The 18,921-nt window shown below is 42.5% G+C and overlaps 1 protein-coding gene across 1 annotated transcript in view; it reads left to right on the top strand.

Moving 5' to 3' along the window:
• Positions 1–18,921, top strand: part of LOC148443036 (solute carrier family 15 member 1-like) — a 160,415-nt gene that overhangs the window by 88,765 nt on the left and 52,729 nt on the right. Inside the window, exon 11 of the mRNA XM_088463341.1 lies at positions 15,911–15,994. Within this exon, the coding sequence (XP_088319467.1) occupies positions 15,911–15,994 (84 nt within the window). The remainder of the gene's footprint in view (positions 1–15,910; positions 15,995–18,921) is intronic.

An 18,921-nucleotide genomic window follows, 5' to 3' on the forward strand; every position in this document is an offset into this window, starting at 1 on the left:
CAGTATTTGGGCCTGTAACCACTTATATTAAAAATGTAGTTTTTACGTACCGGCGTTTGACATCCCAGGCTAGACGTTCAAACTCACCCACCCTATTGACAGCACTGGCTATCTCCTCCCACATTTTCCACTTCTGGCTTGAACCCATATTCCGATCTGCCTGTGGCAGGGTGTCAACACACATTTGTACCAAAACCTCCATCTCCTTTCTTGTGAATTGTGGCTGCCTTTTTTTTTTGGTTTCTTTGGTTGGCCTACTCGGCCCAGCAGCCTCTTCCATGGCATCCTCCACACCTTTTTTAAAAAACATTTTTTTCATTTAGATGTCCAACTTTCTCTAAATTCGGGTTCTAATTAATCCTTTAATCAGAAAGAGACAAGTACTTATCGGGCGCCTCTTGGCCATCGTTTTGCTGGTCTGTAGCCATTTTGATCCAAACAACTAGAACTACACCAGACCATTTTGGATTTTCTGTGACGTATTTATACATGCGTCCTTATTTTTGGTATGCATCATTGATTGTGCGCTCCTATGATCCGTCCTTAATTTGTGCGGGAAAATAAAGACTATTTATGGCTATGGGCGACTCGAGTCGAGGTGGCGGGTGTTGATTGTTGGAGGTATCGTGTGTAGTAGTGGATTGTTGGCGGGATTAGTGGTTGTGAGGTGGATTTTTGGAGGTGGAGTTGTTGCTATTTTTTTTTTGGCTATTTTCCGTTCGTTTTTTTTCCGTGCGGATATTTTGTTTGTTGGCTTTTTTTGGAGTAAGTATTTTTTACAAGTCCTTTTAAAAATAAGGGATCTTCAAACCGAATTTCTTCATTTTTATATTTAATTTTGTTTTTTTCAGTTATTTTGGCTTGGCCCCATAGAAGTTTTTGGACTGTGACTTATTGTTCGACTTTTGGTAAGTTTGTATTTTTTCATTATTTTATGAATTTGATGTGGTGTTCTTTGCATATATTTTGAACATTAATGTCTTATTTATATTTAGTGCTATCATGTATTAACACTAAACATAGCGTAAGTTTTTGGCAAAGATATTTCCTTGGTTTTTCAATGTCAAAATGCGAACTATTTAGCGCACTAATGTTTCCTTATTCTCCCTGGCAAAATGCGAACTATTTAGCGCACTAATGTTTCCTTATTCTCCCTGGCAAAATGCGAACTATTTAGCGCACTAATGTTTCCTTATTCTCCCTGGCAAAATGCGAACTATTTAGCGCACTAATGTTTCCTTATTCTCCCTGGCAAAATGCAAACTATTTAGCGCACTAATGTTTCCTTATTCTCCCTGGCAAAATGCTAACTATTTAGCGCACTAATGTTTCCTTATTCTCCCTGGCAAAATGCTAACTATTTAGCGCACTAATGTTTGTTTGGGTATAAATTTGCCCATTCTTGTTTGTCCTCTCAATGTAGGGTTCATTTTCTAAATAATGTGTGCTCCCCCCTATCTTTTAAGGCATTTTTGGATTTGGAAAAGAATCAAATATGGCCCACCAAAAATCTAACCTGAATTTCAATTTTGGAAATGTAGGTTGGTGCACTCATGACAATACCCCGGCATGTAAGCATCTTTGGATTTATCACCTAAGATAAGTATATTTTTGGCTTTACATTTTCAAAAAACATTAACTACCTGGCTTCCCATTTCAGGTTGATGTTGGTCGTATTGTTTTGGCCATGCTTCCGGAACCCGACCAACCTCATTCTCGTCCCAGGCGTAGGCATCATAGGCGTGCAAGGCCCAAGATATTTAGAACACGTGTCACCCTTTTTGGAATGCCTGATGATGAGGTTTTACGACGATACCGTCTTCCTCCACAAATCATCATAGACACTCTCTCATTAATAGAGAGTGATCTTGAGCAGCAAATTGACAGTCCTACAGCAATACCACCACTTACGCAATTAATGGCGGTGTTACATTTCTGTACCTCAGGATCCTTTCAAACCACGGTGGGAATAGTGGCCGGAATCTCACAATCCTCATTTTCAAGGATCCTGAGGGCAGTGATGGAGGCCCTTTTCAAGCACCTCCATCATTTTATTAACATGCCATTGGATATGGGTTCCCTTAGTGTGGCGAAGGCCAATTTTTACCAAATATCTGGCTTCCCACACATCATAGGGGTTGTGGATGGTACTCACATACCACTTCAGCCTCCAGCACAACTGGAGGCCATTTTTAGGAACTGAAAGCACTATCACTCACCTAATGTAATGGTGGTATGTGATGCCTCCCTCCAGATCCTGTCCCTGAATGCAAAATTACCCGGGAGTGCAGATGACTCATTCGTCATCCGGCAATCAGGGATTTGGCATAAATTAAACAACCTACAAGCTGGTGATGCGTGGCTTCTGGGTAAGTGGAGACCTTTAGTTGTAACCAATGCAAAGCTTGATACACAGTGATCCTGATTGTTGTTTTTGTTTTTTCACAGGAGACAGTGGCTACCCTTGCACGCCCTGGCTGCTCACTCCTTATTTGGCTCCCAAACCAGGGACACAAAGTGAGTATAATTCCGCACTTACAGCCACCAGGCAGGTGGTGGAGCGCTGTATCGGCCTTTTACAAGGCCGATTCAGATGCCTCCACCGCTCTGGTGGCGAACTCATGTATTTGCCGGCTATGGTTTCGAAAATTGTGGTCCTGTGTGGGATCTTTCACAACATCGCCATAAGGAGTGGTGTCCCAATGCAGCCCGAGGATGCCTTGCCTGAGGATGGCCCCCCGAGGTTGGTCGGAGGTCAGTATGTGGGGGGCCATACGCGATGATGTGGTGGCCCGTTTTTTCAAGTAATTATTGACAAACATTAACTTAATTGATACAATGTCGACATGTACCATTGTAATGTTCCTTTTTGAAATTAAATTTATAATTTTAACTTTTCTTGTCTTCCTTTACACACCTCGACAAAATGATGCCTACTACCTGCTCCACTAAATTGTGTACATGTGGCCACATTGGATCTTACTTTGGAAACAATTATTTAATCACCTCATTTGTGGCTTTATGTTGTCCTGCTACTTATTTCATCAGTTCTTGATTGTTGTTTTTTTGGGGGGATTTTGGTGTTGGGGTTTTTGGGGATTGTATTTTCACTGTGTGAATTGCTTGACACAATTCACTTTCTGTATGTGTTTGGTGTGTATTATTTGTTTGTTTGCCATTAAAAAAGACTGTTTTTCACTAAATTCTACTCACGTGTAACCTGGCACAAAAAAGGCCAACTTTCGTAATGCCTAATCCTGTAATGTCTGAAATGTTTCCGTGTTTGAACCTGTTTTTTGACTTATCCAAAACCTCAAAGGTATTATGTAGAATCAGTAGGTTTAAAAAACTAGGCCTAAGCTGTTTTTATGTTAAAAAAACATTACCCACCCAAAGAAAAACAAGAAAAAGTTTGATTTGGTAATAACCTATTGGTATGTTGAGGTGTTTAATGTGGCAGCTTACATACTTCCTAGCGCTTTGTACAATCTAATTTACCTTACTTTAAAGAACATAATCAAATAGTGAACTTATGGAAGGCTAAACAATGTAATTGTTTCAGACAATGAATGAGACTCGCTAAAATACAACAAAATTTTATTATACAAACAATAATTTTGGCCAAAAAAAAAGGAAAACAAAAAATTAGCGGCGAAGGGCCTCCGCCATGTGACCACTAACATGGCTATCATGTGGCCACGCAAGGCGGCCAATCCTTCCTGGATACAATGCATCCGCCTCTGGTCCTCTGTTGGTAAAAACAAAGAGAAAAAAGCAAAAACCTTACATTAGAAGTGTAAAAAACCAATACCGCACAAATAAAAAATGTAAACAAAGATCCAGTTGTGCTGAAAAAAACAAAGTAATGGAAAATGCAAAGATGGCAGAAATACTAAATTACAAATGAACACACAAAAAGGCAACCACAAACAATAAGAAGTAGCCTTGTTAGGGTAAACAATAACTACACAAGCATGAGTGTTTGGACATGTGTGATATGTATCATGGCTAAAAAAAAAAAAAACATTGTCTAACAAAATAAAAAGGTCAACACGACAAATGGCTAAATTTAGAACAGGGAAACCTACCGGTCATCGGGATTTGGGGGTTTGTAGGCCCAACATCCTCCTCTTCCTCGGAGGTGGAGCAGTGACGTAGGCTCCATGGAGGGGAGATCTGTGAGCCGGTTGATGGCGATGAAAAGCGCCGGGGGGGGGGGAGGGGAGGGTGAAGAAAAGAGAAGGGAGGGGGGAGTGGAGTCGGGAATTTGTGGGGGGCTCCAAATTCCAGAGGGAGGTGCCTCAGGAAGTGGCCGGTCAGGGGTGGAGGGGGAATTGGGAGCCAATTGCGGAGTGTCTGCTGTGCTGGGCGTTGGACTGAGGGCTCGAGCCCGGCGTCTGTGCCTGCGGCGATGGCGGATTCTGCGTTCAGCCCCTAAATGAGTAGCGGAAAATGTTTATAATTTATTTGGGGGTGGGGGGGTTGGGGCAAAAAATTAACAACTACACAAATGTTAGAACATTTTAAAAATTTAAAACATGCACACGCAGGCCTTTCCAGAAAATTACAACAGGGCAAGAATGAAAACATGCACACGCAGGCCTTTCCAAAATATCACAACAGGGCGAGAATGAAAACATGCACACGCAGGCCTTTCCAGAAAATTACAACAGGGCGAGAAAGAAAACATGCACACGCAGGCCTTTCAAGAAATTTACAACAGGGCGAGAATGAAAACATGCACACGCAGGCCTTTCAAGAAAATTACAACAGGGCGAGAAAGAAAACATGCACACGCAGGCCTTTCAAGAAAATTACAACAGGGCGAGAATGAAAACATGCACACGCAGGCCTTTCAAGAAAATTACAACAGGGCGTGAATGAAAACATGCACACGCAGGCCTTTCAAGAAAATTACAACAGGGCGAGAATGAAAACATGCACACGCAGGCCTTTCCAAAATATCACAACAGGGCGAGAATGAAAACATGCACACGCAGATAGGGCCGCAAAAAATAAAGGAAAACAAACAAATACTTATTTTCAGCTATCTGCTGTCTAAAACAGGCCAGCAAGCGTGACGTGCGGCGGCGCAGATCCGCGAACCTCCGCATAGGCGGATCGCTTCTGGTGGTTGCTGATGGGGGGAGGCTGGCTGGTGATCCGCCGGTCCATCACCTCCGTTAGTACCAAAAGCTCCCGCCTGGTAAACGCGGAGGCTCTCATGATGGCAATGGTTACTTTTTTTAAAAACAGTTTTAATAAAGGCCAGAGGAAAAATTTGATTGGCTAATGTAGTTGGTAAATTAACATGAACCATTCTATTGGTTGGTGTATGAGTCATGTGTCCTCCAGGCTAAAAAATATAATGTGAGTTATGATAGGCTTGATGCTGTGACATTCGTAAAGGTAATTTAAATAAAGAAATGTAAAAAGTAAAATCTGCCTAGCACAAACACAGGAAAACAAGAGGATCATTGGTTCAAACATGTATTTTTTAGAAAGTTACACATTGTTGAAACCGTACGAATTCTGCGTGAAAAATGACACACGGACAAGATTAAAGTTTATTGAAAATTAAAAAAAAAACGGATTGCAAACAGATGAAGAACAATTAAGCTAATTAATATATTGATTGGCATGAAACGATTAAAGTAGGTATGCAGAATGAACTAGCAGGTAATCGAAATCTGACAGGCCCACTTCCGGTTTGTACTTGTGCGAGCGTTCCCTGCAACCAAATTGGGAGATGGACGGTCGCAATTTTGCTCACTCGTTAGCTAGAGGAGGGGTTGAGAGACTTTGGAGCGGAAGAATAGCTACGAGCGAACTTTCGAGCGAGCGCTGGAATTTACATTTTCTCGCTTTCGGTGAACGAGCGTACTGCCGCTAACGAGCGGCTCTGAATCAGGCCCTTAGTGTTGATACTATGCATGCCCTGCTCGTCTTTACTTTGTGAATTGTGTTACAATCATTAGTTAGGGCCCTGTTTATAACAATCTGCATCTCAGATGTGATGTGATAATATCGCCAGGATTCGCAATGTTATATATATTTTTTTTTTTCAAAAATGTTTTTATTGAAGTCAACAAATACACTCTGGTACACAAGTAAATATGACAAGAAACAATGACATAATTACAATTTATAGCATACAGTTCACTTGTGGTTTGAGGTAATAGACTTGCCACAATTTTCTCTTTTTACCGATCAATTGAAAATTAAACAGTAATATATTATAATGACTTCAACCATAATAGAAGAAATGAAGGGGGAAGAAAGTAGATGGGTGATGGGGGGGTGGGGGGGTGGATAAGTATAAGAAGAGAGAGATGAAAAAAAAAGGGAGAAAATAAATAAATAAATAATAAATAAATAAAAAAAACAGAGAAGAAGAGGAAATAAAGTGGGATGGGGGTTATGAGCCATGCACTCCCAGGGTCAATCCCCTACTACTCTTCTTTTATTTATGTAGGTTTTTTTTTTTTTTTTTTCTCTTAAGCGTAAGTTATTGGGGGGTCTTGTAGCAGTATTCTAGTTTCATACCATTGTGTTGATTTGAAACACTGTTGTATTTGTCTTTTAATCTCAGGATTTAAAGCCTCAATAAAGCTTTCCCAAATTAAGAAGAATTGTTCTGCTTTCTTTTCCTTGTTGATAGAAGAGTTGACCCAATCCATTTTGAAAATATAAAATAATTTCTCTTTGAACATGGTGAATGAAGGAGGGGTAGGAGCAATCCATTGTTGCAGGATACATTTTTTAGCTACAGCCGAAATAATTAATAATAATTTTTTACAACCCTTGGAAACTCTAGTTATTCCTGGAATATAACCCAATATTGCCCATTCTGGTGTTAATGGAAGATAATTGATTAGGTCAGCTAGCACATATTGTTTCACTTCCATCCAAAATTTTTTGATGACCCTACAGTCCCATAGGCAGAGGTATAAAGATGCCTCTAAATGGGCGCATTTTGGACACGCAGAGGAGGTTGCAATACCAATCAAGTGACAACGTTTGGGAGAAAGATAGCTCCTATAGAATAATCTGTAGAACATTTCTCTGTAAGTTGTAGCTGTCAATGTTTGGAGGGAATACTGTAGCGTGCGCAAAATATTAGTTTCTGTTAGATTTGGAAAGCAAGTCTGCCACTTAGTGATACCAGTGGAGAATGTTCCCGTAAAGTAAGGAATTCTTTGTAGGTGGTAAAACAGGGATATAGCCCTATATGGATAGCCAGCAGACAAGAAGGCAGTGTCTAACCTATTATCCCAATCCAAGGGAGATAAAAAAGATAATATTTTACTGGTGTAGTGTTGTGCCTGTAGGAAGGCCAAGTTACAAGAATGAAGAAAATCGTATTGTGTATGTGCCTGTTCAAACGTTAATGGGCGTTTAAGTGAAGAATTAGTGAAATGTCTAACTGTACGAAGGCCCAGTGAATCCCACCTTCGGAAAGGGTGTGTTGCAGACCCATTCTGAAAGTCATTGTTTCCCAGCAGAGGGAGATGTAGTGAGTAGGAAGCATGAATTTTAAATTTGTTACGTATCGAGTGCCATGTTGACCATGTTGACATCAGGAGTGGGTTATCAAGCAAGTGCGGTGGTATATCGTGTTTAGGCATATGTAAGAAGTAAACCAAGTCCAAACCAGATAGGAACTGTCTCTCTAATTCATAGTGGGCGAAATGATTTCTATGTAGAATCCAGTCATGAATGTATCTACATATTGCAGCTTGGTTATAAAGGAGAGTATGGGGAAAGTTAATTCCCCCCTCTTCCTTAGTGCGTTGAAGAATTTTCAAACTAAGTTTTGGTTTTTTGTTATTCCAGATAAATTTCCGAAAAGCGGCATCTATCTTTTTAATATCAGTTAAAGTGAGAAGTATCGGGAGGACTTGTAGAGGGTATAGCAGTTTAGGGAAAATTATCATTTTTATTAGATTGGCCCTTCCTAGGTAAGAAAGCTGAAAATGTTGCCAGCTGTCCATTTCCGCACAAATTTTATTTATTATTGAGGTAACATTTAAAGAATATAGGTTGTTAATATTCTTGGGTAATTGTATACCCAGGTAAGGTATGCTGGAAGATGCCCATTTTAAGCCTCCTAAATTGTCTCTAGGTCTAAAAGGTCTATTACCCAAAGCTAGTGCCGTAGATTTAGTAAAGTTAATAGTAAATCCAGAAATGTGACCAAATCGTTCCAATTTTTCGAACAAGGGGGTCAAACTAACCTCTGGATTAGATATGAAAAGCATGAGATCATCCGCAAAAGCTATAAGCTTTAATTCGTAATCTCCAATGGAAGCACCGCGCAACAGCGACCAATCTTGAAGAGAACGGATTAGCGGGTCAAGTGCTAAATTGAATAAAAGGGGTGAGAGCGGACACCCCTGTCTCGTACCTCTAAACATATGTAATGTGTTGCCGAGAAGGCCATTGACAAGTAACTTAGTACATGGATTCAAATAAAGATATTTGATCATATTAATAAAAGACGTACCAAATTCCCTGGCATCGAGAACTAGGAACAAATATTCCCATAGAATTTTGTCAAAGGCCTTCTCAGCGTCCAAACTCAACAGAATAGTGGAAGATCTCTGATCCGCTGGGGAGGAGGCCAGAACTGCAACTGCCGAGCGAATGCCCAACACCGATTGGCGGCCTTTTGTGAATCCTAGTTGATGTGGGGTAAGGATTGTCGGCATCATATTATGTAATCTAATCGATAAGATCTTTGCCAAGATTTTATAATCCTGGTTAAGCAAAGTAATGGGTCTGTATGAAGACAGCAAGGAGGTATCCCTATCTGGTTTGGGAATCAGGATTGTTGTTGCCTCGTTAAATGAGGGATATGCAATGTTATTCGAGTAGATTTGTTGCAGTAAATTGGTAAGTGTAGGTGTAATGTCGTCTTTTAGGATATTATAGTAATTTGCTGTAAAGCCGTCAGGGCCAGGTGATTTATTCAATTTGAGCGATTTAATAGCCATGAGAACTTCCTCCTCTGTGATATTATCTTCTAAACATTCCCTCTGCTGGGTGGATAGTTTTGGTAGAATTGTCTCATTAAGAAAAGTGCTTGCATTTGCTAAGTTAGACGTTTCAGCTGCATATAAATTTTGGAAATATACTTCCAAAAGTTTTGTTATATCAGATTGAGATGTAATGGTCTCTCCCGTTATAGGATCGCAAAGACTAGTGATGTAATGTCTTTTCTTTTGTCGATTGGCCATAAATGCTAGAAGTCGACCTGTTTTGCCCCCCCCAACGAAAATATTGATTTTTTGTGTAATCTGTTTTAAGTTTAGCCTCTTGCAATAGAAAAGCCTCCAATACTTGTTTATTTTGAAGGTAGAGGGATTTATTTTCAGCTGTTGTAAAAGACAAATAACGTTTATAAGAGGTTTGTAATCTGCTATTTAAAAGGCGTAACTTTTCCTTGTGGTCTCTATTACGTTTTGCCAAGTAAGATATGACATGACCCCTCATAACTGCCTTTGACGCTTCCCAGAATAGTACTGGGTCATCCCAGTGTTCAATGTTATCATCCAAGTATTCATGCCACTTAGCTTTTAGGTATATTTGAAAATCTTCATTTTGAGAGAGGAAGGAAGGGAAGCGCCAAAGGCAGGAAGTATTCAGAGGAGTACGTCGCGTTAAATCCAAAACAATAGGGGCGTGGTCAGAAATAATGATGTTATCAATATAAGTTTGGGCAATGCGGGAGAATAGTGTTTCTGCAATTAGAAAGTAGTCGATTCTGGTGAAAGAGTCATGTACTCGAGAGTGAAATGTGAATTCACGACTAGAAGCACTCTGGAGTCTCCAAGCATCGATCAGAGCATGGTGAGAACAAAGGAGGGAAATGCCTTCCCGTGGATTGACAGAAGATCTATTCAGTGGATTGGAATGGTCCAGAGTACTGTCATGAAGCGAATTAAAATCTCCGCCAATTATAAGGTTAGGTGTATCGTGTTTCATAAGTATATTAGAAATAGTCCTATAGAAGGAGAAATTAGGGAAATTTGGAGCATATATGTTGAGCAATGTGAAACGCTCACCTTGGATTGTGACATGAATCAAAAGGAATCTGCCCTCAGGGTCCGCCAGCGTCTCCGAAATAGAATAAACTAAATTCCTGTTAAATAATATAGCTACCCCACGTTTTTTCTTACAATATGAGGCAGATACACATTCCTGTATCCAAGGGCTTTTTAAAGTAGAGTTAGCATTTTTTAACCAATGGGTTTCCTGAAGCATTATGATGTCAGGGCGAAAACGTTTGAGGTGACATAAGACCTTACGTCTTTTAATAATTGAATTTAGCCCTGCAACATTCCATGACATACATATGAAGGAAGTAGAGTTGAGTTGTATATTAGTTGGTGAGGAGGATTGCAATGACATTAACCTACCCCAGTTCTACAGTGAGACCAGCCAAGAAACTGCGATGGAGTGTCCTCCGTCTCATCCCAGCGAGCAAGACGAAAGAGGATTCTAGGAAAGTCAAACGACCAGACCCCAGGAGTGCACATCCCAATAAGGAAAGGGAGGAGGAAAAGAGGGGAAAACAAAAAGGAAAGGAGAAAAACAAAGAGGAACAAAAACATGTAGTATATCAAGAACAGTAATAGCAATGATCGCTCCACGGTGTGGAGGTAATCATTAATAGACATACCATACATAAAAAATATCAAACTGCAATCGCGTGCTATTCACGCTTACTCAATATGGAATTTGTTGTGTATTAGCGCTAAGATAAAGTATTCATCCATTAGGGGGTGGATTGGTGGAAGATGTGTTCTGTGAGATTTTAAAGTGATTTCTGGCCAAAAGAGGGTCCTCAAAAAGAATGGGTTTACCATCAGCCATGACCCTAAGCTTTGCTGGGTATAGCAGAGCAAAGCGAATGTTATTTTCAAACAAATGTTTGCAGATAGGGGTGAATTCTCTACGCTTCTGGGTGACAGAGACCGAAAAGTCCTGAAATATCAAGACCTTAAAGTCACGTATCATGAGTGTGCGCTGTTTCCTGTATGCTGTCAGGATGTTCTCTTTATCTCGATAATTAAAAAATTTTGCAATGACTGGTCTAAAATTTGCATTACGAGTTTCCCGTTCTGGCCCAATGCGATGTGCTCTTTCTATAATCACCGCACCAGAAGTGGTAGGAACATTAAGTGTATTGACAACATCTGTACAGAGGAGGTCAAACAGGTCAGATCCTTTAATTTGTTCCGGAATACCAATGAACCTCAGGTTATTTCGTCTGTGACGATTTTCTAAGTCATCTAACTTGGATTCCATAGTCGCTATGTATTGGGCCTGTTCCTCAACAGTGTTTTGAAGTGCCAAAATGGCGTCTTCATTATCACTTGTACGTTGTTCAACCTCAACAAGCCGTTTGGTATTAGACTCAAGGTGGGTTAGGATTGCATTAATGGATGATTGAATAGCATCCAATTTTTTTATCAATTTGTGAAGCCTGTGTTGAGGAGAGTACCTGAGAGGATTCAGGGATATCATGTAAAGGTGGGCTTTCAGGGGGCGTAGTTGTAGGGGACACAGACCCTGGAATTGATGAATTAGATACTGGTGAAACCCTGGTAGGAGCAGATTTACTGAGTTGCTTTTGTGGTTTCCCCATTTTAGGTGTTTGAATCTTAGTGAAGTATCTGTCCATACCATGGAGAGAAATGCAGGCCAGAAAGATGATATTATCCCCCCCAGATGATACACAACGATTACATATTTATACTAGAACAATAGAATGTTATGAAACAAATTACCTTGTTTTGTTTAACAAATATTTGTCAGAATGATACTGAATATAACTGTATTAATAATAGTTTGCCACTAGGTGGCGGTCCTGCACAAGGTAACTTTCAGAACGAAGGTAATGGTATCAAGATAATCAGTATTCTGTGAAAATGTAACCCAGCAAAGCTATGTGAGTTAAACATAAATCAGCATGTAATTAAAACCAACAAGAATTAGCATATAATTAGAAGCCAACAAAAATTAGCATACAATTAGAAGCCTTGTCTTCTGTGAAGTGAAATCACCATTGTCACAAATGTAAAATGTATTAGAATGGGACGGGAGGGGGAGGGAGGGGTATGTTTTATCAAAGGAGAGGCAAAGGTGAAGCAAATGGAAAAAATCAGCGTGATTTATAGTACCAGACTGCCGGGAGTGAAGAGTCCCCGTTTAGCAGTAATTCCCACAGAGCAGCTGTCTCTTAAATCACTTCTCGTACATCAGCAGTGCAACAGACATGTACCGTAGGAGTTCATCTGTTTCTGGTTAACTGTTTCACTGCAGAGGTTAAGACACTGTGGGGACACGGTCTGTCAGTTTCCAGAAAGCTCCTCAATTAGGCGATGTCCTGTGTTCAGGTATGGTAGGGGTTAAGTCCACTCTCGCAGCACTACCAGGTAATATTAACTGCCTAGATGAATGGCAGGCTCAACGCGACCCCAGCCCTCAGATTGCAGCAACCGGCAGACGGGAGCCAGGGGGTGAGAGAGAGAGCCGCTAAAGGAGATCCGATTTACTGCCGTGTCAGATCCTATCAGTTGCTCGATATGCAACAGCCCCGGCAAACTCCACCGGCCTCCCGTGTTACCGGCACTATCTCCTGAAACTGATGCACCCGCAGAGTATGAAGGGTGCCCCTTACGACCCTGAGAGTAAGCAGGTGTACTCCCGCGAATATGCAAGGAAGAGTTAGCTGGCGAGCTCCGCAGATCCACTCACAGGCAGCAGGACAGCAGACTAGCAAGATCCCACAGAGGTCATTCGTGTGTCCACACTCAGCAGTCCATCCCAACAGCAGCCCGTAGACACCGCAGGTTTACCCACAGACAGCAACAGCAGGTAAGTACAATAAGTGGATGCTCACCAGGAGGCAGTCTGCGGCGTTCACAGAGGGCTGAAGTCACACTCCGACATCCATTTCAGCCGTTTCCACGGCAGCAGGCAAATGCTGTATTCCACTCACAGGCGGAACCTCCGTCCAGCCGGTCTTCAGTGGCACCTGCCGTCCCAGCCTGGCGCCGGGGTGAGACAGCAGATAGAGGGACCTGCAGCCGGGTTTTCACAGTAGGTCTATTAAGTCTGCGATGTAGTGTAGGCAGGCCACGATAGAACGCCGCAGCTGTGGATGAAGGGATCAATGTTGGGAAGGATGTTTGCCTCGTGGCGCCAACGGCTCACAGCATCCGCATGCCTCTGGGCCCTAATACTGTCAGGGTGAACTCCGGTGGTAATATGCCTCCGTATAATAAAAGATTTATATTGTCAGATTTATCTGACCCTCCACTGCCAGCAAATCTCCTTCACGTGTTGAAGGGACCGAGGGAAGCTTTAGATGCAGTTAGATTAGGCAGGAGGGTGACGGAGCTTCAGTAAAACGCGGCCATCACGATGTTCCGCCCACCGGAAGTCGCCGCAATGTTATATTTGAATACGTCGCAAGAAGAAAGCGAGAAAGCTCTGTCCCTGCTGACCGTCTTTGCACACTTTTCATGGTATTTTTTGTAAAGAATAACACTGACAGTGCTACCGCGCATGTGCCGCTGGATCTGACCCACCCCCACACAATCTGACCCCTGTGATCACGCCCAGTGGTGTAACTATAAATTTTGCTCCCCCCTGCCAAAAAAGCCAATTACTGCTTGCGCCTCTGGAATGCCATTATAACACATTATGCCACACCGCAATGACCCTTACAACACAGTATGCCACACTGTAATGCTCTTTACAACACTTTATGGCACACCATAATGCCTCTTATAACACATTATGGCACACCAAAATGCCCCTTACAACACATTATGCCCCACTAATACCCCTTATAGTACATTGTGCCACACAGTAATGCCCTACACATTATGGCACACAGTAATGCCCATTATAACACATTATGCCACACAGTAATGCCCATTATAACACATTATGCCACATAATAATGCCCCTTTTACACATTATGCCCCTCCCTCTACAGCAGCCTCTTACCCTCCATCGCTCCACCTCCAGCAGCCTCTTACACACCCTCTCGTGAGGATTGGAATGCCGAGGGTGTTGATTTGGAATTGGCAGCAACTCTTGAGACTAGAGACACAGCACCGCTGTCATTCTCGTGCCAGTCGTGAGCCAATCAGAGCTCATAGACTGGCAGCCGCTGCTCTTGTGCCAGTCCGCCAGCTCAGATAGGTTCGCGACCAGCGTCACATTAGACGACGTCGGTGCTGTGTCTATAGTCTCAATGGTAGCTTCTGGTGGCTGGCTGCCAGTGCGACTCTAAATCAACACCCTGCCCCCACATCCCCCCTTAATCCAGCCCCCAAGCCTCTGCAGGGGCCATTGTTATGCCACTATCATGCCCCCTCCCTGCAATCGCTCTCTCCATGCTCCCCATTCTCAGCTTTACACTTACCTGTCCAATGGTTGGTGCTCCAACAAGGTCCTCTGGGGCTCTGTTCAGCTGGTCTCCAGGTTTGTGCTCTGTGACCCCGGTCAGCTGCTATGGGACTCCAGTCAACGGGTCTCTGGGATCCTGCTCTGTGACCCCTGTCAGCTGTTCTATGCTGTACAGCATACAGCAGATGACAGGGGTCACAGAGGGTGTTCAAATCCCAACAGCGGCAGCCTGGCAATGGCACTACAAATCCCAACAGCGACAGCCCGGCAAGGGTGAAGATTCCGATCATCCCTAAGGTTAGTATCACTAACCTGATTCTACCCCCGAACCCTCCCTTACGGGTGCCTAACCCTAACCTCCCCCCCAAGTGCCTGACCTTAATCCCCCCTCTAAGTGCCTAAACGTAACCCCCCCTTCCCTGCTGCCCAAACCTAAGCCCCCCGGGGGGTGCCTAATCCTAACCTCCCCCCGGGGATGCCTAACCACCCCCTTACCCTAAACCTAACCCTCCCCTCCGCGGCTGTCCGCGCCCATCTTACCTTCATTCGGTATGCCGGGCATCAGTCTTCCGGCGTATGGTTAATGACAGGCATGGAGTTTTCGATGCCTGTCATTAGTACCATGTCGGGTTTAGAGAATCTGGAAGCCGGCGGTCGGCATTTAGACTGTCGGCTTCCAGACTACATCCAGTCACAGAGCAGGATCCCTGAGACCAGTTGACTGGAGTTCCAGAAGAGCACAGAGCACTGGTGTGATTTAAATTGTCATCAGTGCTGTGGCCTATCAGACATGCAGGCTGATCACCCACTCCGGGCACTGTTTTCCCTACCAGCAGGCTGGGAAGGGTGAGCTAGAGTAGGGGAAATGGGGGGAACCCTGCTTAATGCAAACACCCTTTCTCACTTTATTTTTTCTTGTAACCATGATGATTCCTCTAATACCGCCATTACTGTACTACAGTGATTACATGAGACTTGTCTCACTATATACACTATATTCTGTAAATGACAATATACTGTAGTTTTGTGCCTAGTTTCGTTCTTACCTAATATAAGTCATTGATCTTTGTCTTGCAATGACAAAATAACGTGTAGAGAATATCCGCACCAGTGGGTTTATTATCTCTAACCCATTCCAAGTAATGACATGTACAGTACAAGTAGTTGATCCTCACTATCTTCTATGTACACACTACAAATTGAAGTGCATTACAGTGTAATCACTACTCCATGCAATATTTCTCAGATAAACTTGTTTAAATCTGTATATTACCCTCAGTGTAGGGCTTGTAGCTAATTTCAGCCCAAATTGTGTAGTCACAGAGAAAAACAACGCATAAATACTGTAGGGTAAAATGTATATGTTATCATTATAGCTAAATATAATATTTCAAATGCAGATGACTAGTGTTCTAGTTACTGTATGGAAAAGAGATCTAGAAGTACCTTTTTATTCAGCAGACATTCCCTCTCTTTTCAGGACAAGAATGTGGCATCTACAAGAAGCAGAAGTGCTATCCCCTAGCGTTTGGTGTGCCTTCTGCGCTAATGGTAGTTGCTTTAGGTAAGTTATGAACATTTACATAGCGTTGTAGGTGGACAGTGCCTTTAGTCTCTTCAGTGTAAACACAAAGCATTATGAAGGCATTCATGTTTTAAAGGAAATCAATAAATATTTATAAGTAAAAAAATTTGTATCAAACATAAAAAGTAGAGTTTGATTAATATTGTAATATTTGGAGGAAAATATACCCAATTTTGAAAATTGAAAACAACATTTTACAATGGAATTTTGACTAAATCATAGTACAGTATGTAGTGATATTCACACAACAATTACCACCAGCAATTCTATAACAGGGCCTAATTAAGGCCAAGTACCCATTGGTATTAAATTCATGTGTGTTCTACTATAATCACGTTAATGGGAATGAAAATAGACCCATTGTTTACATTGAAACCATACCTACGCACATTAGTAGCATTTTAACACATTGCCTAGGTGTTGCATATTTCCATTAGCGTCCTGTTCCATGCAATGCGTTTACTACAGTAACCTCCAATAACCTTAACATTCAGAAGCGCACGCATTTCACACACAATGCTGATGTCTATGTAGTTGAGCGATAATTTGCAACTGCATATGCGCAAAAATTTCAGAAAACTCCTATGGTGTATGCGTTACATAAAAACCCCTATGGTGCATGTGTACGCACAAAGATGCTGTTGCGATTGGGAAAGGCGGTATGAGAAATGGGACGGCAAAGTGATGGACGGTGACTGGGAGGTGGTTAGAAGTGAAGGCAAAAAAACGCAGGGGTGTAAGTTCATACCAGAAGCCCATAGGCAATATAGTTGTTGGTGCTCCCTCCTCCACTCACATTCACTACTAACATCCCAGTCCCAGCAGCACTCACACACACTCCCCCTAAACCACATTTACTACCAACACCCCAGCAGCACCCAGACACACACTTCTCCCCCTGAATTCGATGCCAACACCCCAACAGCACCCATACACTCTCCTACCCCTGAATTCACTGCCAATAACCCAGCAGCACCCAGACACTCTCCTCCCCTGAATTCACTGCCAACACCCCAGCAGCACCCAGACTCACACCCTCACCCTCCTCTACCCCCCACTTTCACTTCCAACACCCCAGCAGAACCTAGACACACTCCCCTCACTCTACATTCACTGTCAACACCTCAGCAGCACCCAGACACACACTATCACCCCCTCCACATTCACTTCCAGCACCCCAGCAGCCCCCAGTGACACACTCTTATCCCACTGCATTCACTTCCAGCACCACCCAGACACACAAACTCTTCCCTGCTTTCACTACCAACACCCAAGAACCCACACACTCTCCCGCCCTCCATTCACTGTCATGCCAACACCCTAGCAGCAGCACTCAGACACACACTCCTCCCCCAATTAGCTACCAACATCCAAGCACACAAATACTATCTGTTGCTGATCAGGGTCTTCCTTTCTTGCTATTTGCTGTTCCCACAGCAATAGTAGAGGCAGACGGTCCCGCATGTGTGAGGGAGAAGAACCAACAAAGGAGAGAGGGGCCATACACTCCACGCTCTGCCCTGTCCTTTTTATGTACATTGGTGCAGTTTACTTGCTGGAGATCCATCAATAGAGACCTGACTCCAGGGTGGTGGCCCAGGAAGAAGAAGGCTCTTGGGTGCATAAAGTAGAACTTGAAACAATGGAGGAGATCAGTGTGTCCTCTTCAGGCTGCAGCCTGGAGGCAACTTCTTTTCATTGTCTCCTGTATTTACGCCCTTGGTGATCCATTGGCGGACTGGGGAAATCAACCTATTAAATCTCCCTGACTCACTAAATACGACCATTTTTGGGTTGGGATTGGGGAATCGAGATTTTTCAACATGTTGAATATCCCTGATCCCTCAGCCCCGACATCGGCAGAATGGGGAATTGCGGCAATCCATCACAGATGTATGATCTACATTTGTTTATTGAGAAACCATTAACTTTTACTATTCCCACCAACTGCAGAGGTGAGGGAAATTTATTGTTAATTATTTTGGAGTCCATCTATTTTAAATGCACCCATTTTTACTGTATATGCATTTGTTTATTTGTATATTAGTTCTGTTTTGCTGCTTGTAATATGTTGTAGTTAACAAATGTGACATTTATTTTGATCATTCAAAATGTAATGTTTACTGCGCTCCTTGGGTGTTTCCACTAGTTGTTAGCACCTTCTATTCTACTACAATAGGGGAAGGCTGATATTAGTTTTTTGCATATTATCGCAGCCGCAACTCCGGCAAAAGATGCAAGAGCGGATGCAGCAGCATCCAGCTCTGAATTAGGCCTTAAAACTCTAGTAATGAATGGATAAAAAATGTGTTGAATTCACATGCGTTCTCTCTCACATCTTGTAATAAAAAAGTAACCACAACACCTAATGGTGCATACACATGGTCCAACTTAAAAGAATAATATAAACGATAACAACATCGTTATCGTTTGATCGTTTACATCGTTCTTTTTTTCTACCCCTCTAACAACCAAACGATGGTCGATGCGCGGACACGGATGGTCTGACCATCGCCCGTGCATGCAGGCCAACCTGGTCGATATCAACCAGGTTAGCCTGTTTGTTCTAGGGACTCTGGATGTTCGATATAGAACATCCAGCACAGCATGACGATCAGACAATGATATCTGATCGTTGTCTGATCGACCCGTGTGTACGGGTCATTAGGCTTTGATTTCCTCCATTTGTGATCTGGTTCACAAAAGGCTAAAATAGTGAATGTTGATTGTGTGAGGATAAAACAGGACAATGCAGAATTTATAACCAGCAAAGCAATCGTGTGTAAAATTCTCTTGTTACAATCTGTAAGACTACAGCTCGGAAATTGGTCAAAAGAGATAAAAGGAGTACTGTACACAGTGAATTATAAGTATTTATTTTATTCATTAACAGTTACTTATATAGT

Source organism: Taudactylus pleione, unplaced genomic scaffold (assembly GCF_031769625.1).
Source record: "Taudactylus pleione unplaced genomic scaffold, aTauple2 ptg001346l, whole genome shotgun sequence".
Lineage (NCBI taxonomy): Eukaryota > Metazoa > Chordata > Amphibia > Anura > Myobatrachidae > Taudactylus > Taudactylus pleione.